Source organism: Mus musculus, chromosome 3 (genome assembly GCF_000001635.26).
Source record: "Mus musculus strain C57BL/6J chromosome 3, GRCm38.p6 C57BL/6J".
NCBI classification, from domain to species: domain Eukaryota; kingdom Metazoa; phylum Chordata; class Mammalia; order Rodentia; family Muridae; genus Mus; species Mus musculus.
Window position 1 is genome coordinate 83,215,814 of NC_000069.6, and position 26,454 is coordinate 83,242,267.

Sequence of the window (26,454 nt, forward strand, 5' to 3'; positions counted from 1 at the left end):
CTTGAATCTGGTGCATCAGGTCCCCACAGGTTTAGGAACATTCTCTCCTACTGACGTTAGACAAGGCAGCCCTGTTGGGAAACGGACTCCATAGTCAGGCATTAGGGAGAGCCAAAGAGAAGTGAGAGACAGCCAGATGGAAGAGGGGACTAGTCAGGGCTCAGTTCCAAGATGCTAAGGTTGTTTTGGTGGGTGGGGGTGATGCAGAGCAAGGTCAGTACATTCCCAGAGGAGATGAGAAATGTGATTTTTTTTTTGGTAACCCAGAGAGCACTTCTTTACAGGTATGCTTTGGGTTCATACCATTTTCCAAGCTGATAAAGATATAACACATTTAGAAAAAGAGCAGTTTTTTCTTACCCCTACCCCCCCCCATTTTAAAATTTTGTACCTAATTAGCAATTTTGTGGTTTTTGTTTTTCTTTCTGGAAACTGAATTTCCCTCAGAACTCTTCAATATTTTCATTGGAACTTTAGAGTGTAGTTTAAAGAAATAAACCACTGCCAGGCGTGGTGGCCCACGCCTTTAATCCCAGCACTTGGGAGGCAGAGTCAGTCAGATTTCTGAGTTCGAGGCCAGCCTGGTCTACAAAGTGAGTTCCAGGACAGCCAGGGCTATACAGAGAAACCCTGTCTTGAAAAACCAAAAAAAAAAAAAAAAAAAAAAAAAAAAGCCTCTATAAAAATAGTCATGTCTTACTCTAAAAGGGTCTAACTTGATTAATATAGACAAGTTATAGATTGCTTTCTATGCAAATTTTTTTATCAAGATTCCTAAATTCCTAAAGAGTTTTGGCGCTGGCCTATTTAAATTTGTCCATTAACCATAGATCAGGTACCATCATAATATTTAAATTAGAGCAACCATCGGTTTGCAAATGAGATATTGTTAATGTGATTTTAAATGATCTAGTTAAATGTATTTCACACATGAGTATTCTAAATTTGCATTTTTATTGCAAAGACTCTGGAATCTAGATATGACAGGAGTTAATATTAAAGGTGTATTAGCATTAACTTTCTTACTTTAAACTTGTTCTTGAAGGTTAACTTCATATTAACTATATGCAGATCTGAAAATTGACTAGCAGAGCCCATGAGCAATTGCCTATGTGTGGGACACAAGGGAAGGGTCGTATTTGATGTATTCGTTGGAAGAAAAGGAAGAGTTCAGCTTCTAAATTTCTTGATTTGAAAGGAGACGGGAAGAAACGGGGGCAACCAGAAAGAGAAAATGTGGGGTATAGTCAGTCCCAGGAAAGCATGGAGACAGACTTGCCCTGCCCCACCAGCAAACCGAGGTTCTCCTGGGATGGTCACTATGGAACAAGTGGATTAATAACCAGGCTTTGTAAACACTAAAACACTCCGATATGATGAACTCTGGCAAGGTTTGCAGAAAGTACAGCATCAGAGACCAAGGGGACCGGTTTCCAGGTTGTGTAGAATACTCCACTCACGTGGCTGTGGATTATCACAGTGTACACTCTTAGCACATAAGCAGGAGACCACAGCCTGTGTGGTCATAGTGAATGGTGTGAGTGCTTTGAAATAAATACCTGGGAGCGTTACACATTCTTAAGAATTAAAACACAACCACAACAACAACAAAGCACCACCAGCAAAGCACCACTCTATTGTTAACAAGGAAAAGGTTTTGTATGACTCTTCTGGGATCAGTTAGACAAACATGTAGTCCCTATTTAGAGTTGCTACAAGACCTATGCCACTACTATGCTCCTCGAGGCTCTGAGGCTTTCTACGTGGAGCAAGTAAGAGGTGGTGTAAAAAAGGAAGAAACAAAATCAGCTTTCCACATCGGGGAACGGGGACCAGATATGAGGAACTTGGGAAAGTAGAGCCTAACGTAGATGTGACTCATCCAACTCTTATGTAGCCTCTATGTTTGGGAAGCCCCGTAGGAGAAGGATCTGCAAGCTTTCAACCCAAAGCAGTTGGATTCCTCAGGCTCAGAATTTGCATACGTTAAGTGCATGTCTTGGCAGTCCCAAGTTTCCATGGGTGTTTCCTTTTTATGTCTCATTACAAACTGCACCACACACATCAGGCCACTTCAGGACTATTGAGTGCTTTGGGAGTGAGATTGCCTTCACTATTTCCTTTAGCTTTTGGTATCCAATACATTCATAGGGAAAGGATTGCCTGTGCTTGTGACCTTTAGTCTCTTGGGAGAGATAAGTCCCCAGAGTTCATGGGGTGGGGAGGGGACACTGGAGTAGGGTATGATAATGCCCTTACCACCACAGTCACTATTATCCTAGCTCCAAGATTAGCAGAAACTCTAGTGTACTCAGTCGAGTGCAAACTGGGACATTAGCAATGTTGAGCAACAGACAGTGCTACAGCTCAGAAGAGATTCATTTTCCAAACGAAAATGTAATACATGACTCCTCTGAGAGTAAGCTGTGTAATAGGTTTGTCAGGACTCCAAAAGAGTTTCTAGGAGTAAGATGTAATGAGACGAAGGAATTTAGTCATTAACATCCATGTGTGGGATTGGTTCTCACCAGAAAAACATGACGGGGTATCATTTACACTTTAGCTATAATATAGTAACAGATATTGGGCTTGCCCCTCCACTCTAAACAATATAAAACCAAACAGACTATGTGAGACAACTGTTTCCAGGTGTTGGGCAGTAGGCAGAACGGGACTGGGGTCTTGAAAGAAAAGCAGCTTAGGAGAAGAACCATTGTCAGCTCCAGTCCTTTGACTCGGGGTAGTTTTCTGATTGTGGTGAGATGAGGTAAGACTCCAGCCAAAGGGTGGTCTTTTTGACAACTAGGCTTCAGTGTGGCTAAACTTTGGGAAAGGAGCATGACTGAAAGAGCCCCCTAGATTGGTGTTTGCTGTAGGCCTGAGGTCCAGAATTGCCACATACAAATGTGGGCAAGCTGTTGCTTTGTAGAGTACAGTTGACCAGGAAGACTTGGAGCTTGTCTTGTGTTTGAAGATGCTGAAGTTCCATCACTGAGACCAAGAGCCCTTGCTCAACAACTAGGACATTCTTTTAAGAGTATAAAAAGGCCATACCCTAAGACTAATCCTTCAAGTAAGAGTGATGGTCCTAGGACAAAATGTCAAGTCTACAAAGGAAAGCAATATAATTTAGGATATTTATACCACACATAATAACTAATGAACACTAAAATATCAACAGAAACATAAAGAAGCAGAAAAATATGATTAATTATCAAAACTTGAGCAGTAGGTACCCACCCAAATAACTACTGTTAGATTTATCAGATGAGGACCGTTAGGCAGCCATTTAACTGTGTCAGATGTTTTTAATGAAATAATGGCTCTAATGAGAACTGGCTTGTTGATGCTAGAAAACATTAGGTACTACAGAGAACATCTAAGTGGAAATCTAGAAGCGAAGAGGCTGATATCTGATATAAAGAGTCTAATCTGAATAAAGGAATGAGTGATTAATGGATCAACTAGACACACAAAGACAAGAAAAAGTGGGAAGACAGACAGACGGACAGACAGACAGACAAGGAAATAATCCCAGCAACATTCCTCTTGATACATAAGCACCTATAGGACCTCTTCTCATCCAACAATGAAGAGCACACAAAGGTGACAAGGACACATAGGATGTTCACTGTAGATCATAAAAATCTCAAACACTGAAATTATTAAAGACATGGACTATGTACTGTGACCACATAGATTTAAATTCAACCAGCAGCATTAGATAAAAGCCGAGCATTCCAGAGTGAGCTGACAATCTACAATAAATGATGTGTCAGGGAAGAAATAAAAAATTAATTGGAAAATATTTTTAATTTAGTGATAAAAAAGCACATTAACTTTGCGATATGCATTAAAATCAGTTAATAGACAAATATTATGTTATATATTTTAATAAGAAAAAAAGATACAAGGAAATAAATTGAAGGAAGGAATTGTAAAGAGAAAAGCTCATAATTGAGAAAATATAATTCGGGAAAATTAACACAGGGAAGGGTCTTTGAAAGGTAATACATTCAAGGAGAACCTTGGAAGAACAACCAAGAAAAGGAGAAAATGAATTATCAGTAGCAGTAATGAAAGAGGATGCAATTATGGAGTGAGGCACACTGAACATATACGATGCAAGATTACATATCAATAAGTTTGACAAGCTACATGAAATGGACGAATGGGTAACTATAGAACTGATGCAAAAGGAAAGAATAAATTTGGTAGCTCCAGTGTACTTTATATGGGCAACATTTATAATAATGACTCATCCCTTTATTCAAATTACCAGCTTTGGATGTAGTAATAAATTCTATCCTACATCCAAGAGAGAATTCACACCAATAGGTGTTAGTTATGGTTTAATATGGGAAAAAAAATCAGAGCTAACAGACTTGCTAGGCAAATATGACTACTTGGCTCTCAATTTTGTATGCTTCAGCCCATGGTGGATTTGGAACATTACTTTTGGACATGTGGCAAAGATGGTATGATGTGGGAGGGTGACACATCGCCTCAGCCAGGAAACAGAGTAAGAGAAGAAGCCAGGATCCCAATGTCCTCCTCAAGAGTGCGTTTCCAAGGATCTCACATCCTTCTATGAGCAACAAACTCCTAAAGTTCCAACCCCTCCCAGCAGTATGACAGTTCATCTTAAATGTCCAACATGCATGAGCCTTTGAAGAACCCTTATGCAAGCTATAACACAACCTCACAAGGTAAGGAAATGGAAGATAGAATGTTTCTCTACATAATGCTAACATGCAAAGGGCACCGAGACAGTGAAAATAAACTAAATCATAACTAGTGACCTTCATGAACAGATACAAGAGTCTGCATCACAATATTAAGAAATTAACCCAATGAAACAAAATTGAAACCAACTGGAGTCTTAATACAATGTATGTAACCTTTAAGGCTAATGGAGAGGGTGGGAGATGGCTTAGTGGATTCAGTGTTTGCTGCTGAATCTCACAACTGTGAGAACTGGAGTTCCAATCCTCTGAGTGGAAGTGAGGTTGAAAGGCATGAGTTCAAATAATGAGCCTCTTATTCTCTAGCATTCTATGTGGTTAGGAGAGCACAGACTAGAACCTGGGAGGGATGGGAGAGACCCTCACAGTAGCGATGTGTATAGAGGAGCAGGCAATATAAGATCAACACAGCCTTGGAGTGAAGAAAGGATTTTGTAGCTATAGAAATACAAAGCTTTGAGAAAGGAGGAAAGATACCTAAGAAGGATTTTGAAGGTGTTTTATTTTGAAGAAATAGAACCCTCGTTACTTCTTGTTGCCTTCAGGGTGGATTTGTGTTTCCTCTAAAATGCCATCATGAAGTGCTGTCATGTTTCATCTATGTGTGCGAATACTTGGAATGGTAAAGGCTTTGGGCAGGATTCACAAGCATTTTCAGCTCTCTTCTGTATATATTAAACTCACCCTACCATATCATGGGGAGTGGAGATCATGGGCAAGCCCCAGGGAGTACACTTCTGGTTTCTTGGTAACCTGGCCTTTGAAAGCAGTTCTGTAGCATCCTTATCAAACAGGTGGTTAGACGATGCTTTGGCTGAAAAAAAACACTGACTTCTCAGCTGGATCAAAAGATAACCAAAGCCAGGATGAAAGCAAGCCAGGCACTTCTGCCCTCATCTCGAATCTGTCTCCTTTCAGCCAGGTCACACGAATAAGCTAATGTCCTGAACCCTTAGCCACCATATATTGCAGGAAAAACAAAAGCCTATGTGACAGATGACTCCCTCCAATAAGGTCAATTTCTGCAAGGGTGAGGCTACATCTAGAGCACAGTGGTCCTGCCCTGTCCTGAATCTACTTTGTTCCTTCAAGCAATTAGAACTTCTTGGGCCCACCAGAGGAGCATTGAGCTCATGACCAAGGAGGTCCACACCTAAACCAGGCTGCTTGAATTGTAAATACTTCATGATTCCTAGAGAGAGCTCCTGCCAATGCCTTGCTAGGAGCCACAGAGGACAACCTTACTTGTGCCTCTTTCCCGTGAAGCCACAGCGAGTGACTCCCTTCCTCTGCTTTTCACTTTTCATGGTTACTCATCTTGTTAATTGGCAGATTGGGAACAAACAAGTGGAAGAGCTTGTCTTGCTGGTGGTGTGGAAGCCGGGGCTTTAGCCCTAAAAAATCATGGCTATCCTTACAGCTCTCAACCATAACGTCTGGTCTTGGAAGCCTTGTCACTTTGAAAGCAGATCTTCTGGGGTTTGTAAGTAAAACATACTAGTGTTTTCTCCACGGGTTGCCTGCGTAGGGAGGAACGCCCTATGGATTTATGTGTTCTTGCAATTCATTCACAGCAGCTTGGAATTCCCTTTCTGCTCCTTTGCTCCCAGAGGGACCCTTAGGTTTCTCGAGTTGAGTGGAAACAGCTTGAAGCTATGGAAACCTCAGCAGAACATTCAGAGCCCAGCTGGAATTGACTGTAGGCTGCTCAGCCACCGAGGACAGCCATTAGTTAGGATGGATTCAGCTTTGGGGTATGGATCTCTTTGTCACCAACTCCCTCTGCTGGCACCGTGTTTTCTCCTCATGACTAAACCCTGTTCCTCATCAAATATGATTTTTATCTCCATGCGGTCGTCTTAAAAATAGCAACTCCAAACCAAAACAAAATGTGTTTATTTACCAACATAAGGGCTCCATGAGAACTGATGGCTTGCAGGGCTCATTTTCCATTCCCCCCCTTCCTGCCTCTGCCCATCACAGTTCCAACTTTCCTGCTGCCACGATCTGTGGACCTCTAGATCTGCACCGCACCTCAACACCTCATTGTCGGGTTCAGCCATGGAACATCTCTCACACAATGTACAGTCTCTCTTTGTTAAATATAAAGTACTTAAAATATGTATCCATTTAAACTGTCACTAACTATTAACAGATTTGTGTGCTTATGAAGTTTTTTTTAATTTAAAAATTTTTTGGCAGATTCCAATGTCAGAATCTCACATGCCATGTGATTTAGAAGAATGGTTAAAATCTAAGGGGAGGGTGAGTAGGTCAAAGGCTGAATGGTACTCAACTGCTCTAGGAATGATACCGTAGTTAAAAGCAATCCAGAATGGAGCATGGAGGTTGTTCTCAGGCATGACAGTCTATTTACAGCCCTGTTTCTGCTTTCAGTCCTCCCAAAAGGCAGATACACCGAGGACTCATGTCCACACATTTGGTTCCTATTCCCTGCCCATTTAGCAGGAAGCAGATTCAAGTGGAAAATACAGTCTTGCCTATGAAGTTTGTGATGTAAAAGGAGAGCCTGTCTGTCCCTCTAAACCTTTTGCCAGGGTGTGATCTGGGATTGGCAGACCTCTGCTGAAGAGTCTTTGATTTTCAGAGAACATAATGAGTTCGGGTAGTCGTGGTGGGCTTAGATTTGAGTAGGAACAGGGAATTGTACTTCTTTACGCAGTAAGTTAGTGTGACATTATGGCATAGTGGTAGTGCTGGGGAAAGATTATTCTGTATGACAGTATGATAGGGGGTCATTCAGGGCTAGGGCTGGATCCTTCTGTTTGATGTTATGATGGGCTGATAACCAGGGTTGGGGAAGGATCCTTCTGGATCTCAGGGGAAGGAGGATGACTAAATACGCCGTTGTCATGGGGACAGCATTGTAAAATGAGAAGCCTGTAGCCATTATTTCCCACAAATGGTCTGCAAAGTTTTGAACTCACTCTGTGTTGTCATCACATTGTTTGGGACATGCCTCATTCTGTCTCCAACAGTGATTTATTGATCTGTGGAGGAACATTCTGGAACCACATAATCTGACAATAGAAGGATTAGGGTTCGATGGACAAAGTATGGTGGGAAGGACTGAGAATTAGTAATAATAACTGAGCATATCGCATACTTATGATAGACCAGGCATTGACTACTTCTGTACACTCTTTCCTTTCCATCTTTACAGGAAACCTGAGAAGGGGCAATCAGCTGCTGATAAGCCTCATTTGACACAATTCATAAATGACTGACTTCAGATTCAAACTCCTGTCTGAGACCCCTGTTCTTTTAGGGCATAGAACACTTTGTATGTGTTGATTGTTTATTCCAATAAAATTAAGATCCAATCAGATATCACTGATCATACTCTATGGTCTGAGGGGGACGTTCACCTTAGAGTCTTTAAAGAAATTAGACAATCCTGTTTCCGTTGAGGTTTTTTCCCTCAAAGAAAATTGAGGTGTTTCAGCTCCAGTAGCCACCCTCTCCTCTTCAGCTCAGCCCTGAGCTATTCATAAGCACTTCCTTTTCTATTCCCCCCTTCCTTTTTTTCATTTTTTCGAGACAGAATTTTTTCTTTATGTAGCCTTGGCTGTCCTGGAACTAGTTTTGTAAGACAGGCTGGCCTGGAACTCACAGAGATCCCCCTGCCTATGCCTCCCAAGTGCTGGGATAAAAGACGTGAGCCGCTGTCTGGCCTCCATTTTAAATTAATTTCTCTTCTCACTTGCTGCTTTTTTCCATACCGTTTTATTCTACTCAATGCACATATGAGCCAGCTTCCTGATGTGTCAAGTTTTTGTTATCCATTCCTAGGGGTTGCGGAGAACGACAGAAAAGAGAAAGCTTCCTCCTGTCCATGTCTGCCACCCCCTCATTTTGAGAAACCATTGCTTCGAGAGTCTGTGGTTTAGATTTGGTAACTGCAAAACATGGGTTTAGGGAGATGATATTTTAAAAACAAAACTACTAATACAAAGTGAAATCCAACTTTGGAAATGTTAACTGTAGAATGGGAAAAAAAATCCTATTGTTAGGCATGACCAGGCTTAGAGAGCAGAGGAGAGAGGCCTTGAAGGAGGAGCACTGTCTAAAAGAGGCCATCTTGAAACTGAAGGACCGTCATAAGCTGTGGGAGGAAAATAAGATCCGGTAGGATGCGTAAGAAGTATAAGCATTTTTATATTTTAATGATGCAATATTTTTTTAAACTAAGCCCATTTCCTAAATTGGGTCAGCTTTAGAAAACACAGATCATATCGGTGGAGTCTCTTCTTGGCTGTAGAATTTGTATCACAGACATCCACTAACTTTATTTCAGACTTTTGGCCCAATTTACAAAAGAAGTTGAGAACAGAACTAGAGGAAAAAATAACCAGTCATTAAGCCCTAGTCCAAATGGTATATGTGGATTAAGTAGGATTTGAGAAACATGGAAGAACTTTTGCCTAATAAATATTCACTCATATAACAGTTTATGTTCTCTCCCTGTGCCAACTTTTATGGACTTTCAAGTGTCCTACTTGACTGTACATTGTACTTCTTAGTGTGAGCCCCTCTCTAACCTTAGATCCTTCTTTGTCTCTTCCATTCCTCATGGATGTACAGAGCCATGGCTCTTACGCCCCTCACCATCCAGGCTGTTGCTTTCACTGAGTAGCAAGGGTTTGGACACATAAATAAATTAAATCCAAGAGGAACAGCATTGGGATAAGATGGGGGAGTGATGTGAAAATGTAGAGGGTGGGAAGAGCTTTCCAGCTGAGGTCCAGGGGAAGCTCAGAGGCAAGCTGCACTGGGTCTTCCTCCTCACAGATGTGGATTAGGGGTGGGAGTTACTCAGCCAGAAGTGGAGCAGGGAGGAAACACCACACTTGAGGCAAAGCCCGGAACAAGCACTAACAGTGGGCTTTGCATTCAGATGGGACCCTGGCATTTAAAGGACTGGGAGGAGACAGACTATAAAAGGTCTGGGGACACCTTTAGAACCTTGAGACCAGAGGAGTATAAGCAGTGGGCCTGCAAATGCCTTCTCCCTCCTGAGTTCACAGCCAGCTGGGGGGTGGCCAGCACGAATAGGAGTTACAGAGCCACCATGGTCATAGTAAAAACAAATCGGAGGCTACACTTCCAGAGTGGTGGCCCAGCGGGATCCTAATACCTCTGCCTGAGTGAGGAGGTCCGTGCAGGATTCTTTCACGGGAGCAGACACGGAGCACATGTCAGAGAGCAGGAATGCCTCTCTCTCTCCATTCTTCTCTCTTGTATCTTCCTCCCTGACCCAGCTCCTCCCTGCCTCTGTATCCCCTTTTCTTTCTTCTAACCCATCCCACTTACCCTTCCCTTGTTCCACATTTATTGTCTTTATATTTTATCACAGCCATTGACTTTGACACGTGGAGAAAAGCATAGCCAACGACAGGCATGGCATTCATATTTGAGAATGAACTCCATGATTTAAAGGGGAGGGAATCTGAAAAGGAAATCCCAGCTGGGCCTCAGATAACTTCTCCCCACACTAGGATTCTAGTGAACCACAAAAGGACAACTGTGTCCTCCACCCAACTTGTGAGCCTATAAAATGCTCACAGAAACTTTCCTCTTGAAAACATAGGGAAGCACATGAAAAGTGTCATCAACACACTCTGCACACAGGAAGCTTGGTCAGTCTGCGGTACTTCCTGCCTCTGAGCTCCTTCTGGTCTTCAGTGAGCAGCTCTCAGGACCACAAGTCCCTCATTCTCTAGTTTACTCTCCCACTTGCCCCATTTTCTGTCTTTCTTTGCTTAGAACATTTGTTTTCCAAGAAAACCACTCCCGTATTTCTGTGTAATCGTTAAGATAACTCCACTCGGCTGTCTTTGCCACCATGGTGGGTTGTGGGGCAGTCAGGTGAAATGAAGACAGGTGGGAGTCCTCTCTAAGAGTGTCTTAGATGGTATTCAGATGGCCCAGAGCCTTAAGTCAGGACAGTGCATGGAAGCTTTGTGTGTAGACGTACTGGAAGAATACACCTTTCTTGGGGTGTAAAGGATGCCAAAAAGAGCCAGATTCTCAAAGGAGTTACAACCCAGCAGGAGTTAAGAACATCCGTGTTTAAATGAATAATTACGAGCACATTGTGACAAGTATGTGTCATGCAATCTGAATAATGAAAAATGTCATTAATATTGTCCCCAGTACATGTAGCCTCATTTAAAACATAGACTTATCTATCTCCGTGAAGAGAGTGACTGCACCAGCTAGCGGCCCACACAGTGGTCTTTCTTCCTTCTCATTGCTACGGAGTCCCTACCTTTCAACTCTCGTTCAAATGGCAACATCCTCTGGGTACGTTCCTAATCCTTCCACCTGTGTCAGCTTTGCTCCACTCCACAGCTTCTGTCCTGCCATGTTCAGCCATGTTGGGGGCCCAAAGTTGAGGTCTCAGGGCCTCAAGAGATGAGGGCCTGAGACCTCAGATACTGTAAGACAGTGACACTTATTTAAGTGTTTCTTTCTAAGTTGTTTTGCCGGTTGTTTTATAGCAGCAATAGAAAGCCGAGTACCCCTCCATGGCAGGAGTTTGGGCTTAAGAGCAATTTTAGACACTATCAGCATTCAAGATCACTGATGGCATTGGGATAGGATTTTGCCACTAAGAAATAATTCATCTAAAACAGCCATATGAAGAGGCTATTCTTCATACTGTCTTTGTTTCACCTAAGTATGTACTAGAATATGAAACCCATCAACCAAAAGTTCCATGCCTTGCCGTTGACTGAAAAAGTCATGAAATGAGTAGACCACCATATCAGTGGGGTTTCAGGCAGTATGTAGAGGGTCTACCTCACAGGAAGTGGGCTTTGCACTAAGTTTCTCTTAGGAAACTATTTCGAGTAACACGAGGGATCTCCTCCCACCTAAATGTCTCCTAGGTGTCCATTCCTCAGCTGCCAAGTCACCGTAATGCTTTTAGGAGTGTGTGGTGTCTGGATGAGAGTAGCTCCCATAGACTCACTGTTTCTATTTGTGGAAGTGTTTGGGCAGGATTAGAGGTGGCCTTTTTGGGACAGAGGTGGTCTTCTTGGAGGAGGTGTGTCTGGGAGTGGACTTTTGAAGTTTTAAAAGCTCACACCAGGCCCAATTGCTATCTCTCTGCCTGCAACCTTTGAATCAGAAGTAAGCTGTCCAGCTGTGCCTGCCAGCTGCTGTGCTTCCCGCTGTACTGATCATGGACTCAGTCTCTGAAACTGTAAGCCAGCCTCCAGTTAAATATTTCCTTTTATAAGTTTCCTTGGTCATGATGTCTCCTCACAGCAATAGAGCAGTAACTGGGGCAGAGTATGGTACCCATTTCTACTTTATACTTGCTAATATCACGTGTTCTTACGTTGTCGATTCTCAAAATCATATGAAGCCATTAGGAAAACTATACAAAATTCAGTAAGATGTAGTAAAATTAAAGGACCAAAAAACCAGCACTTGAGAGGCAGAGGCATATGGACAGTTGGAAGATAGCCTGGTCTACATAGAGAGTTCCAGGATTGCCAGAGCTATGTAGTGAGACTAGATCAAAAAACAAAAAATGAAAACAAAACAAACAGATAAAAACAAAGAAGGAAGGGGGAAAGAAAGAAAGGGGAAGGAAGGAAAGGCGGAAGGAAGGAAAGAAAGGAAAGGGAAGAAACTCAGAGAGAATGTGGAGTATAGCAGTGACGTGGAATCAGGAAGAACATAGTTCCCAGAAGCTGACTGAAAAGCCAAGTGCAAGAGATAAAGCTGACCCATGCCTGATGCTGACATCAGGAAGAGCCCTGCTAGTGCAGAGAGGCAGCAGGTGGCTTTCCCCGACCACGGAGACTGTTTCCCTATACCTCTGTATAAGCAGAAATGTAATAGAAACAACTTAAGTGGTGTGTTTATAATGAATGTGCAGGTCTGCAGAAGTGACAGGATGCAGCAAGGCGGTGCAGCCCAGGCTACCGTGCCCCTTCCCATCTGGGACAGCTTTGTCCTCCAAGAAAGTGGAACTGCTCACATGAGCTCAGGTTTCCAAGCAGCTGTGAAACCTGGAGCTGTTAGCTGTGCTCTAGAAGGCTGGGGTCACCGCTGTCACCTCAGAGTTTGTATTGCCCTGGTACCCGCTTTGGTCTGCGTTACGGCTTTGCAAGCCAAGAGATCCTACTTGAGTTTACCCTGCCCTATCAGCGCTTCTTTCTTGGACTACATCCTTCCAGGGTGAGGACCTCTGTGCTCAAACCTGGCTTCTCAAACCTGGCTTCTCAAAGTACAAGTAGGAGCAGCAGGCCTGAAAGCCCAGGTGACATGAGTCAGATTTACGGTCCGCATTCTCCCCACCCCCACCCCGAGAGAAACATAAAGAGGAATCCTTTGGGGAAACCTCCCAAATCCAGCTCTTCCCCGTGGACCTTACAGGTGTTTCAGGCTCTCCTTCGTGGGTAGAGTGGGAGAGGATGGCTCTTAAGACTCACACAACAGCGGAGCTAATTTGGGTCTATAAATGGAAAAGATCTCCATAAAACTGTACAAAAACATATCTTTTAAGAAAATGAACATTTCCCATGCTCCTGCCCCAAGAGAGAACACCTGCTAGCATTTGGCATGCTAGTTACATTTTTAATTGTGTGTGTGTGTGTGTGTGTGTGTGTGTGTGTGTGTGTGAATAGTAGAGTTTCCATAACATACACATGGCCTTCTGTCCTGAGCTAGGGCACCTGCAGAAGGGAAGGAGATTTAGCTTTCAGCAGGTCATATGGTACCCCATTCCCTTTGGCTCTGATGCTGTCACTGGAAGCACAAGTGAATGCAGAGAGAGCAGTAGCTGGTGTTTGTCCTTTGCTGGGGACATGAAGGGTCACCCTTCTCTTTGGATTCCTGCTGTTCTGTCCAACCCATCTGGTATCAGGAAGGTGCTGAGACGCCAGGGGAGGGAGCCTCACTGGGCTGCCCCTCTGGCCTGTCCTTTGACTTGTATGTAGGCATATAAAAATAAACCTGACCACTCCTTGGATAAATGTGTTCAGTGCTTTTGTAAAAATTCTTTTACTGGGTGGGGGGGGGGGCTGGAGAGATGGCTCAGCAGTTAAGAACACTGACTGCTCTTCCAGAGGTCCTGAGTTCAATTCCCAGCAACCACATAGTGGCTCACAACCATCTGTAATGGGATCTGATGTCCTCTTTTGGTGTGTCTGAAGAAAGCTACAATGTACTCATATACATAAAATAAATAAATCTTTAAGAAAATCCTTTTTCTGTTCAATGCTTAGTCTCCTGTTACAAGCCCAGCACTGAATTCTCCAGTGTGTCTCTTTGTGGTGCTAGAGTGTACGGGAGGAGGAAGACCCCCTGCACCCTGGACAGTAGAAGACCAAAGGACCACTGGGGCATGGCTATGTGAGGGGTGCTTTCTTGCTGGCAAGCCAGCCGTGCCATTCTAAAGAGTGTCAGAGGAGATACACCTCAATGGTAGAGTACTTACCTGACTTGTAAGGCTCTGGGTTCATTCTCCTGAGCCTCCAAACGCAAACACAAAGAGATGACAATGCTATCAGTCTTGTGCTTCTTTCACATCTATCCTCCAGTGGCCTTTCAGGGATGAAATGCTGAAGAGACACTCACTTTGGCCTAATACACAGGGGGCAGATACTTACCAAGTGCCAGTTTATTTAGGTTTAACATTCCATGCCTACCCTTTCCTCCACAGTTATGCTTCTATGGAATTGCTTTTAGTTTTGGAAAGTCAGAAAGATCCTGAATTATACACAAAACAAAATGTATTTGTTTCGTTTCCATTGATCATCTAACATTTAGTTTTTCTTTGTGTGTGTGTGTGTGTGTTTGCTAATGTTTGTGCAGGCCAGAGGTTGAGGTTGAGCCACTAGCTTTCTACAGTATTTCTTTGAGGCAGAGTCTCTCACTCACCATGAAGCTCACTCCTTAGCAAGACAGTCTGGCCGGCAAGCCCCCAGAACCCTCCTGCCTCTGCCTCTGCCTCCCCAGTGCTGGGATGGAAGGCATGGGTGGCCACTCCTGCTTTTTCATGGGGGCTGAGGATGCAAATTCAGGTCTTCATGCACAGCAAGGACTTTATTGATTGAGTCATCTCACAGTCTTGACTTTTGAAAATTTGTTTTTTTCATTGGATATAGTTTTTAATATAGTGATATATTTTAAATATTACTTTTTTATTTTTAATTTTATAGAATATAAACATTTGAAGTAACACCTAATAATTCTTTGAATTTCCTTAGTCTTTGTTGTGGTATCTCCCTTGTTGGGGGTGGTAGTGGTGGTGGTGGTGTGGCAGTCTCTGGATGACCTTTCCTTCAGGCTCTACTCTACACTTTTTAAAATAATTTTTTATTAGATATTTTCTTTAGTTACATTTTAAATGTTATCCCCTTTCCTGGTTTCCCCTCTGAAAATCCCACTATCCTATCCCCTTTCCCCTTGCTCACTAACCCACTCAGTCCTGCTTCCCTGTCCTGACATTCCCCTACACTGGGGCACTGAGCCTTCACAGGACCAAGGGCCTCTCCTCCCATTGATATCAGACAAGGCCAACCTCTGCTACATATGTGGCTGAAGTCATGAGTCTCTCCATGTATATTCTTTGGTTGGTAGTTTAGTCCCTGAGAGCTCTGGGAATACTGGTTGGTTTATATTGTTGTTCCTCCTATGGGGCTGCAAACCCCTTCAGCTCCTTGAGTCCTTTCTCTAGCTCCTCTTTTTGGGACCCTGTGCTCAGTCCAATGGTTGGCTATGAGCATCCACCTCTGTATTTGTCAGGCACTGGCAGAGTTTCTCAGGAGTCAGCTATATCAGACTCCTGTTAGCAAGCACTTGTTGGCATCCACAATAGTGTCTGGGTTTGGTAACTGTATATGGGATGGATGGGGGTGGGGAGGGGAGGGGAGGGGGGAAGGGTGGTGGTAGTGGTGGTGGTGGTGTGGCAGTCTCTGGATGACCTTTCCTTCAGGCTCTACTCTACACTTTGTCTCTGTATCCTCTCCCATGAGTGTTTTGTTCCCCCTTCTAAGAAGGACCATAGTATCCACACTTCGGTCTTCCTTCTTCTTGAGCTTCATGTGGTCTGTGAATTGTATCTTGTGTATTCTGAGCTTCTGGGCTAAAATTCACTTATCAGTGAGTGCATACCATGTATGTTCTTTTTTTTCATTTATATTTCATTTTATGAGTTGTGTTTTATGGAATGTGTGCAAGCAAAAGCCATGTGTGTTCTTGAAATGCAAATTAAAACAACCCTGAGATTGCACCTCACACCAATCAGAATGGCTAAGATTAAAACTCTGGTGACAGCAGATGCTGGAGAGGATGTGGAGAAAGAGGGACACTCCTCCACTGCTGGTGAGATTGTAAACTGGTACAACCACTCTAGAAATCACTTTGGTGGTTCCTTAGAAAATTGGACATAGTATTACCTGAGGACCCAGCTATACCACTTCTGGGCATATACCCAGAAGATGCTCCAACATGTAATAAGGACACATGCTCCACTATATTCATAGCAGCCTTATTTATAATAGCAAGAAGCTGGAAAGAATGCAGATGTCCATCAACAGAGGAATGGATACAGAAAATGTGGTACATTTACACAATGGAGTACTACTCAGTAAAAACAATGAATTCATGAAATTCTTAGGCAAATGGATTGAACTAGAAAATATCATCCTGAGTGAGGTAACCCAATTATAAATATTACTTTTAATTCCTTTTTGAAAAGGAAACACAGTAATGCAGATATCTTATATACAGTTTTAATATCTCCTTTAAATTCTTTCTTATGTATGGATTATAATTTAATAATTTGTTGTTAAACATTTGGATTCTAGAACAAGGCTATAATTTACTTTTTGGTGTAAGTACTTCTTTCTATTTTCCTAGAAGTAGAGGCAATCACAGAAGTGGATACTTTTTTGATCTAGGAAAATGTTTAGCACTGTTACATTATAGAAGAGATTATTCTCCTTGTAGTCTATGGAAATTACTGGCTACTTGATACATTTTTTTCTACCGCTTATTATTCTAATGGTAGCCAATTTTCAGCACAAAATGTTTCCTTTTATGTTAATTTGATTGTTAGTGAAATTGAGTCTCCTGATATTTATCTTTCTGTGACTTGTTTGGTCACGTCCTTGGTGTATGCTTTCTCTCCCTCATATTGGGAAATCTATATATTTTTTTTCCTTTTTAAAGACCTGTTTCTAGACTAAGAACAATAATTAGTAATGTTCGTATGTGTGCGTACACATGTATGTGTGTGTGTGTGGTTTGTTACAGATATCATATGTAATGTATCTTTAAACTTTTTATAGGCATTTCACACTAGACTACTATATACATAATCATTGTTTTGACCTTTTTCCTTTGTGATTTTTGTCTATTGTTTTGTTTATTTGTGAAATCCCCTTTACCTTTCAAATTTCTCTCCACTATAAGGCTCAGCCAAATAAATATATGTACACATTAAATGATCTCACTATTTGCACTTAACATCTGTATAGAATTTGTTTCAGCTTGAGGATAATATCAAACTTGATTTATTTTCCCTCCATGTGCTTTGCCAATTTTTGTAGCAATTATGTGGATAACCCCAAATTCCTTGGTGGTTTCCTTTGTGATTGTACAAAAAAATGTAGTCTTACCAGGATCTGTCACAGACCTTGCTTTTTGGGTTCATTGATCTGTCTGCCAGTTCTTTTTATAGACCGTGTTGTTTCCAGTGTTTTGCAGCAAGGCACAGGACAAGTCGCCCTCCTGACCCATTTGTTTGGGAAGTGTGACACAGGACAGATAATATCCAGGAGAATTAGTAGTTTCTTGATTTTACTGAACATTTTAAGCAATAAAACTTGTCAGAATAATTTCTTGCCTATAACAGAAGCCTATTCAGTTTACCTAATCAACATATTTGACAATACATTATAAAAGTCATGTAAAAATCTTTTCTGTTTCCAGTCTTTTCCACATGCCTTGAGATTTTTCTTTGTCTTATACCTGTCTAATTTTAATTGGAACATTGTGATGGCTTTTAGTCTGAGATCTCTATGTTGGCTAATAGATTGTTTGGGGGATGAAAACTTCGTAGCTGGAGAAATGGCTCAGTGGTTAAGAGTCATGTAATACTCTTACAGACCCAGCATCCACATCAGGAAGCAAAACCTCCAACTAAACAACCAACTAAAATCCAGCTCTAGGATTTTCTGCTCCTTCTTTTGGCTTCTGTGAGCATAGCATCCATGTGCCCAAACCTAAACAGAGACAAACACACACATAATACACATAATTAGAAGTTAAATTAATATTAAAATATTGTTCCTCATTGGGAGTTGATAAATATTATGAAATATTTTATTCATATGTATTCTCCCATAGGTCAAGTAGAACAGTAAAGAAAATTATTCTTCAGAATATTTGCATCTTAATTTATTTAATTAAGCTCATGTTTGAGACAAAAATCTGGCTTTGTGCAAAGTAAACTCAGCCTGGCCCAAAACACACACTCCTTCTTTGCACTGTGTGTGTGTGTGTGTGTGTGTGTGTGTGTGTGTGCGCGCGAGTGCGCGGGAAGGGGGGGTTGGGGGAGGTCATGACAAGGTTGCTCTCTCCTTCCTTCAACCATGTGGTTCTGGGGCTCAAACTCAGTTGTTCATGCTTGCTAGCAAGGTCTTTTATCCACTAACCCATGTGGTTGACACCAGGCTTGCAATCTTATACACAGCATTTGATTCATTCTTTCATGCAAGATGCATTGATGGCTCTTCTCTGTGTGAACAGGGCACCAGTGTTGTGGTGCCCAAAGACGCAGCAAGAAGTGAGGTGAATGTCAAGCATGCCACTGGGCTTAAATCCTAGCAGGGAAGAGACCGTGCTATGGACAAACAAATCAGAATCTGTGCCTCAATGTCTTGAGGAGCAGTAATCCTGGAAAGGTCACTCTGGAGTGAGTCAGCTTCCAGGAGGGGACCGACTGCAGGAAGTGGGTCAGTTTCCGGAACTTGCTGTTTCACGTCACCATCATTTTGATGGCTTAAAACAACAAAAATAATGGTCTCTCACATTTCCAGTGATAACAAACCACAGCTCTGACAGGGCCTTTCTCCTCCAAGGGGTGTAGGAAGAGTCCTTTCTTTGTCTCCACTGTCTGCTGCTCTCCTGTTTGTAGTCACATGACCCCAGCCTCTGCCTCTGGCATCATGCCACCACCTTCGGTCTGAGGTCTGTGTCTGCCTCTCATAGGGCACTTGTCACTGAATTTAAGGTTCACTACCAAGGATAAACCTCACCTCCCCAAATCTTTAAATCAACCCCATTTTGCCATCCAAAGTGACTGTTCTTTGATCCTATAAGGTAATTTTACAGGGTCCAATGGGATGAGGACACTAATGTATCTTTTTGGGATCAGCATTCTAAGTAGTCAGCATGGACTGAAAAGAGAAGTAGTTTGAATATGTAAGTTTTGCTTCAGCATCCAAAGGCCTGAAAAGACCACAGAACCGGCAGGGCAACCGAGGCATGTCAGGGAAGAGAGAGCATGCCAGACTATAAGGGATGCGTTTCACTGAGGTGAATTGATTAGCTGTGCAGGACGGATGCCTCAGAACATAAGGGAGGAAAGCAATAACATTGCTTTTAAAGACTTGGCAAGACAGCAGTCACTGTTAGTGAACCTGCCAAAACTGTGTTCAGAGAGTGACATATTTGCGTCACTGTGGTCCTCAATATTGGATCCAACTTCTGCTGGGGGATTACTGTCTTGGCTTAGATGTGGGATCAGTAGATAACTTAAGTGCTTCAAATGTAATAATTTGTTTTGTGATTCCTTTTTTGTTTGTTTGTTTCCTGTTTGAAGTTCTGTGGATGCATGTGTGATGTCAGATCTTGTTTTTTAAAAACAAACAAACAAACAAACAAACAAACCTGCTATATGCCCAAGGAAGCAATTTTGTAGGTTGTAAAGGAAAAAAAATAAGGTGAATTATTTAGTTTTACATTTCACCTAAAGTTGTTATTTAAAGGTTTCCCCGAACCCCCATCCCTTAGTTAGGGACTCTGGGGTTTTTCTTAAAAAAAAAAGTCACCCATTTAAATGAGCAGGTAAAGAGCATTAATACCAAGAATGTCACTTTCCATATTTTGCTAATGTGAATGGCTAGAAATGTGATTCATTATGAGGCTGACCAGTCATGTTGAGGAAGAGATCTTTTCACGTAGAAAGGGGCTTTCTTGGAATGAAGCATGCAGATGGATCCATTTCTCACAGCTGCTAACAATCTCAAAAAACCCCAGACCTCCAAAGACAACAGACGCATCCTCTAAAACCACGTGGTCTTCGCAAACAAGTTGGCTGGATTGAAAGACGAGGATGAAGTGAATGATAAAAGTCGTGTCAGCCTTCAGTAGCATGTATGAATGAATGTTTGGGCTTACGGGAAGTTTCTGCTTTCAAGACACTTTTCAGCCAAACTCCACAAGGGCCATGTTCTCAAGTTGTTTGGAGGACATGTTCTTTAGGGAGGAATCTTTTTGCGACATTAATATGAAGAGGCTGATAAGAATTCTCTAGCTCCCAGGAAGCTAATCACAGGAAAAGGATGCTCATAATTTGAAAGTTCCTTAATGTCTCTACTACATCTGTGGAAAATCAAATTCAATGAGAATAGTTATGAGTTAGAAGGAATTTAAAGTAAACCCATCAGCTTTGAGTTTGAAAGGCACAGAGGGTCGAGGAGGAGCTTGGGTGAGCTGGAATCGGCTCCAGGGGGAATCTAGAGATGCCGTCCTCCCATGTCTTCCAAGTGTTCTGCTCGGCCTCCGGATTGTTTTATTTCTGTTTTTCAAATTCTCTATCCCCCCTCCCATCAGTCAATGAGTACTGGGCACTGCAAACCCCATAAAGTATCTCCGGTAATTCTAGGCAACCAAGATCTATTAACGGGAGGTTGGCTGGCTATGTTGCTAGAACAACAGGTAAGTATTTCTAGGGGGATAGTGGAGAGCAGAGAGGTGCACACTCTCATTTTATGGTTCTGAGCTCAGATTCTGAACCATTAACATCAACTGAGTCCTGTACTCTTTCTGACTTTGGATCCCTTAAATTTTTCTCTGCCAGAAGTCCCCATGAGAAAAAGCCATAAAGTGGAAACAGGGAACATGTTTTCGTATGAGCCAAAATACTTGGTCAAACATGCTATTAAAGGCTGAGAATGGATTTTAGAATTCCGTTTGTTGCATTTGTCTTCTAACACAGCCAAAATTATTGAGAAGACCACATGGCCTTAGAGGATGTATTTTCTGTCTTTGGGAACCAGAGGTTACTCAGTTATTAAAAGCCGTCAGCATGGAACAGACCGAATGGTTTGGATGTGAATCCTTTGTAGCGGGGAACTTTGTGGGTTTTCTGGATCCATCCAGCTAGTGAAAATAGTAACTTATAAATGTTTTTTTTTTTCTGGTTGTAGAAGATGAATGATTTTGCCAGAAACTTAGAGACAGATGATGTGAAGATAGATGTAAAAGAAAGAAGGAAGGAAGGGAGAGAGGGAGAGAGGGAGGAGAGAGAGAGGGAGGGGAAGGAGGGAGGGAAGAAGGACGGAAGACAGAAAGAAGGAAAGAAAGAAAGAGAAAGAAAGAAAGAGAAAGAAAGAAAGAAAGAAAGAAAGAAAGAAAGGAAGGAAGGAAGGAAGGAAGGAAGGAAGGAAGGAAGAAAGAAAGAAAGAAGTGTAACTTGTACTTGGGTATCATTGGCAAGGGGGCCAGGTAGCCTGTTGTCATGGAGCCTGTTCTCTGAGTTTTAAATAGGATGCCAGATGGATCCCGTGAAAAACACTGGAGTATGCTACTCAATCACCCCCAATGTCACATGTCATTTATCCACTCAAGACAGTATGTTGTAAAGGGTAGGCTGATAGAGAATTGGTTGCTGAACCTGTTAGGGTGTGTGTGTGAAGTATCATTTGGGAAGTGTGGCAATCAAGGGATCAAATGAATACTTACACTGATGAAGAATGCCTCTTTTATGATAAGTGCTGTTTAGATGCTTACTGCTGCTATTAACTGGGTTAAAAAAAAAAACCAAAGGAATTAATCATGAGCCTGCAGGTTTAGGAGTTTGGCCTTTTATGTAATCTGTTGTGTGTCTCATTACCAGAAGCCTCTCTCGAGTTATCTGTAGTTTCCTTTTCTGTAATTTTACTTACCTCTGGCCAGCTGGTCTGTAAATGTTAATGGAAAATTCTAGAAATAAATACAAACTTTTAATGGTTATTATTAGTATTTGTAATGAAATCTTGATTGTTTTCCTCCTACCAAGGGCAATAAATCATCTCCTTGACCACAGTACATCTTCTCTACTTGGTTATTGGTTATTATTGTTAATTCCTTATTGTACTGCATGATCACGGTCATGCACATGTAGGAAAGAGCTTAACATTTGTCCCTGTGTGGTTTCAGGCATTCTCTGTAAGGGTTGGCCTTCATCCTCTGGGTGAAGAGGGCCTATGGTATGTCTAATATAGCTGGTTAAAATAAATGTTTTCATAGTTCTAGTTGGGCTGACCACAAGACTGCCAACAAAAATATCATGCATGCAATAAGAACAAGCATACTTTCCCGGAGAAGCCACAGGTGTAGGTCCATGCACCTGCTTCAATGAGCAAAGGTGGCTGGCATTCATCCCTGTGCACACCCTCGATAAGAGGTAAATAGCTTGTACCTAGCGGCATAGCTATGCAGGGCTCTGACTGGCACATCCCTTCCAGGTGGAAACCTGGCCTACCAACCCTAAGTTGGATTTTAAATGGGCATTGGTTTTCTAGAAATTACACCACTTACTGCCTGGATTTTTTGTTTGTTTGTTTGTTTGTTTGTTTGTGTTTGTGTTCCTGCTCCCAAACTGGGTTGATACACTGAGGGAAACAGCAGATATCTTGTAGGTTTTGTAGCCATACGAGTGTTTATAGATCTTTGCATGTAGACAAGATCATTTAGATATAGTGAAAGGAAGTAAGAGTGTGTGGGTCTGGACCCTGAGACTTTGACCTTTTAATTAGAGCGGACCAAGAAGGTGAGAAGGAGAGATCTCCAACGGAGAAGGAGGAAGGCCCAAGACTTGTCAGGAAAGCAGGATAGGAGAGAGCTAATCCCAAGCTCCGCTTTCTGAGCAACCTTGGGATCCACTCGGCTGTGCAAAGCATCATGATTCATGCTTAGCTAGCATACTGGTGGCATGTGAACATTTTCACTAACCTCTCTCCTGTCTTACAGGTAAAAGCCTCAGATGCAGATGCAGGACTCTACGGCTTAGTCAAGTATTCTCTTTATGATGGATTCCAAAGTTACGAAGCACCTCCAGCATTCCAGATCGACCCACAGGATGGCCGCATCTGTGTGTCCCAAGACATAGACAGGGAAAGGGATCCGGGCACCTTTGATCTGCTGGTAAAAGCTAAGGATGGGGTAAGTCTTTGAGCACAAACCACCCAACACCCTCAAAAGAGAGCCGCAGTGAGCAGGTGGAAGCATGGCCATGTCTGCTGACGTTAGCTCACCACGTTTCACCTCCCCACCACTCCCTCTAATACCAAGTGCTATTTTATCAACAATAAATATTTCTAATGGAAAATGACTTTAAATAAAGCACAGCCAGCCTACATGATGGCCCAGTCTTTGATGGTGTCTAATATCCACACTGTGCTAAAGGTTCTGGATGGTTTAATTATATCTTCTAATAACTGGTATGTTTGGATTCACTTTCAAGGGAAACCACACATTAATTTGATTTACATAATCCCCACTCCATTCCCACCCTGGCCTTACCCTTCCTATGGCATTTTAAACATCAGGTCACTTGTCCCGTATATTTTCCACATGCCGAATGTGGTTGATTGCACTCTTTGGATTGTTTTAATTTGCTCTTTTATCTTCACTCTTCCCTATGCATTGGCATTCAGCACAGGAGCCTGTGAGTGGTTGCAGGTTTGAGTGCTGTGTATTTCCTATCGTGTCAGCAGAATGGCTTTTCCCGAAGTCTATTATTCCTTTTGCATTTACTATATGAGCCACTTCAGCACTAATGTTATTGCGTCAACCATTTATTACCCTGAAAAATAATTCAAACGGATAGGGGAAGACAATCTCTCTTTCCCCTCCTCCCTCCCTTGTTCTCTTGTACTTATCTTTACTACCATCTCAAGTCAGGTTTCCTGGTTCTTGCTGCTCAGAGCTGTCTTCACCTGCCCTTTTCTTGAGCACATGTTTAAAGGTGGTCATGTGACCATCATGTTGGCCCCCTCCAGGAGTGAGTGGACTTCAGGGTGCTATCCCCTAACCATCTTGCTTGCTACCTGTCAACGTTGGTCACTTCTTTCTCTTTCTCGTTTTTCCCCTTGCCTAACTTCTGTCTTTTCTTCTCTGACTTAGGGGATTTGGGCTGTCCCAACATTCATTATTCATTCGGTATGGGGTACTACAGAAGACACCCTCTAGGTCCTTTCCTTTTCCATACAAGATTTGTAGCCCATTGCTCAGAGCCAGGGCCGCCAGAACACCGGGTGACAGAATGAGACTTTAGTGGTAACCTGTCTTTACCTACTAATTGCTGCTTTCTTTCTCAGAGGAGAAACTACATCTGGAAACATGGTGGTAGTCTGAATATTTGCTTCCAGTGGCTTCCATAGGTATTGATGGAGCTTAAACACAGTGATAGACATTTTCAGCCCAGTCTAGACATGAGCCCATTCCCCTGTGTAAATAGCTTGCTCCATATGAGTGTATTCTGGCTCAAAGTATACATGTTGTACTGTCATGGAAATGGCCAGAAAATAGTTTCTTATGTCTCCCAGGTGCCCATCTGGTGGCCACTCTGACCTTCAAGTTTAATTTGACTCCTTCCTAGGCTTTGGTGACCAAACATCTGTGTTGAGATAGAAATGTATTCAACGAGAAATGCATGCACCCCATCAAAGGTCCCTGGGTATCCAATCCCAGGAACTATCAGCGTAGCCTAGAGCACACCATGCATCCCAGCTCGATCACAAAGTTCAACTTTATTCCAGATATCTTTTCTGATTTTGTAGATGTTGAGCTTATGACATAAACTAGTGTCTGCCATTTAATTATTCATCCCCTAAAAGGACCAATCCATGGTCTCAGGATACATTTCATCTTTGCAAAGGCATGGGACCGAGTTCCTGCCTTCTAAATCCTTTTAACTTCTCATGGTTGGAAGTAGCTCATCAAAGCTATTAGGCTTCTAACCGCTTCCTGATCTCAACCCAACTTAGGGATGAAACTGCCTACAAATTTCCTCATGCATGCTTCAGTGTGTATAGACAACAAGTAACATTGGTTCACTTGGACTAGCCTGTCCTTTTTCAGTGATAAGGTCCAAAGTGGGAGGGACAGGAGATAAGAATATCGAGAAGATAGGACTGTTTGAGATCAGAAGATCTTGTACAAGCTGATGGCTCATGTAAGCAAGCTTATGAAGAAGCACAAGATCTCCTATATGATTTCCAAGATAGGATATCGTCATCGGAAGCTATCACACAATGGGAGAAGTTGGTGTGAAACTAATCAAAGAGTGTAGCACAGGAAATAAGGATATCTCAAGGGCATCAGAGACCTAGCACAGAGCAGCCTCGGGAATGATGGAAAAAGGTGGGTTCTCAGGGTCTGAGCAGCTACTCCTTGGAGCAGCCACAGGCCTTTTCCAGCCCTACCAAGCACACTCCACCCTTAGAAGAGGAACTGTGTACCTTCTCCACACATCAGGGCCTCAGGGAAAAGCTCCCAGGGCTCCTGGCTATCACTGGGCATTTCCAAGCCTATTCCTGGCTTCAGACAAGGAACTGTTTCTTCTCCACTTATCTGAATATCAAGGAAAGCCTTAGATCATCCCATCACTTGGCATTATTGGTGCAGTATGTGAGTGTTTGCCTGATGTCTACATATATATAATATACACATATATAAATATACACATGCATGTGAGCAGATATACACAAGTGCATATGTCAGGTTAGCCCATGTCCTATGTTACTGCATGATGTTTATGAAGTCCTGTGATAGATAAGCTCTGAGTTTCCACAGGGTGAATGCTACATCTTCCACAAACACTCAGCACAGTGTTGATTAGCAGCATAAATTGCTCTGAACCGGGTCATCAAAAAGGTTGGTAACAATGGAGATAAAAAAATTGTCAGTGGCTAGATAGGTAGCCTTTAAAAATAATCTAGACTGCATTCACAGGATAATTAAGTCAGGTAAAGTATCTTAGGTTCAAAATGTTATGGAAATCCCAGGCATAATGAGTTTATTTAAACAATAAACAGCCTTGCACGGGCCCTTCAGATATTTAGAATCATTCTGACAGTTTGTAGTTTTCCCTTGGATTCTTTCATTTTGTAATAAATGACTCGTGTGTCCTTGGTAGAAAATTGCCACGAATGCACTTGCAGGTGGTTTCTAAGAGGCTTTTATCTATCGATAGAATAATTTTTCTTATGAAGCACCCTACATGTTCTGCGCATCTCTGCTCCTGCTCCATTCATCTCTGTGATGACTGTCAATATATAGTCCTAGCCCAGTCGCTTCTCCTTCCCCGCTGACACCACATCTGAAACATTCCATTTCTGCTGCCGCGATGCCTGCTATTTATCTCTCACACAGAGGATGCTATGAAATTATA

The 26,454-nt window shown here is 42.4% G+C and overlaps 1 protein-coding gene across 4 annotated transcripts in view; it reads left to right on the forward strand.

The window, feature by feature from the left end:
• The window catches only part of Dchs2 (dachsous cadherin related 2), a 236,086-nt gene that overhangs the window by 88,870 nt on the left and 120,762 nt on the right, over positions 1-26,454 (forward strand). For all 4 annotated transcript variants that reach the window (XM_030252335.1, XM_030252336.1, XM_030252337.1 and 1 more), the window contains exon 2: positions 23,031-23,222. In XM_030252335.1, the coding sequence (XP_030108195.1) occupies positions 23,031-23,222 (192 nt within the window). The remainder of the gene's footprint in view (positions 1-23,030; positions 23,223-26,454) is intronic.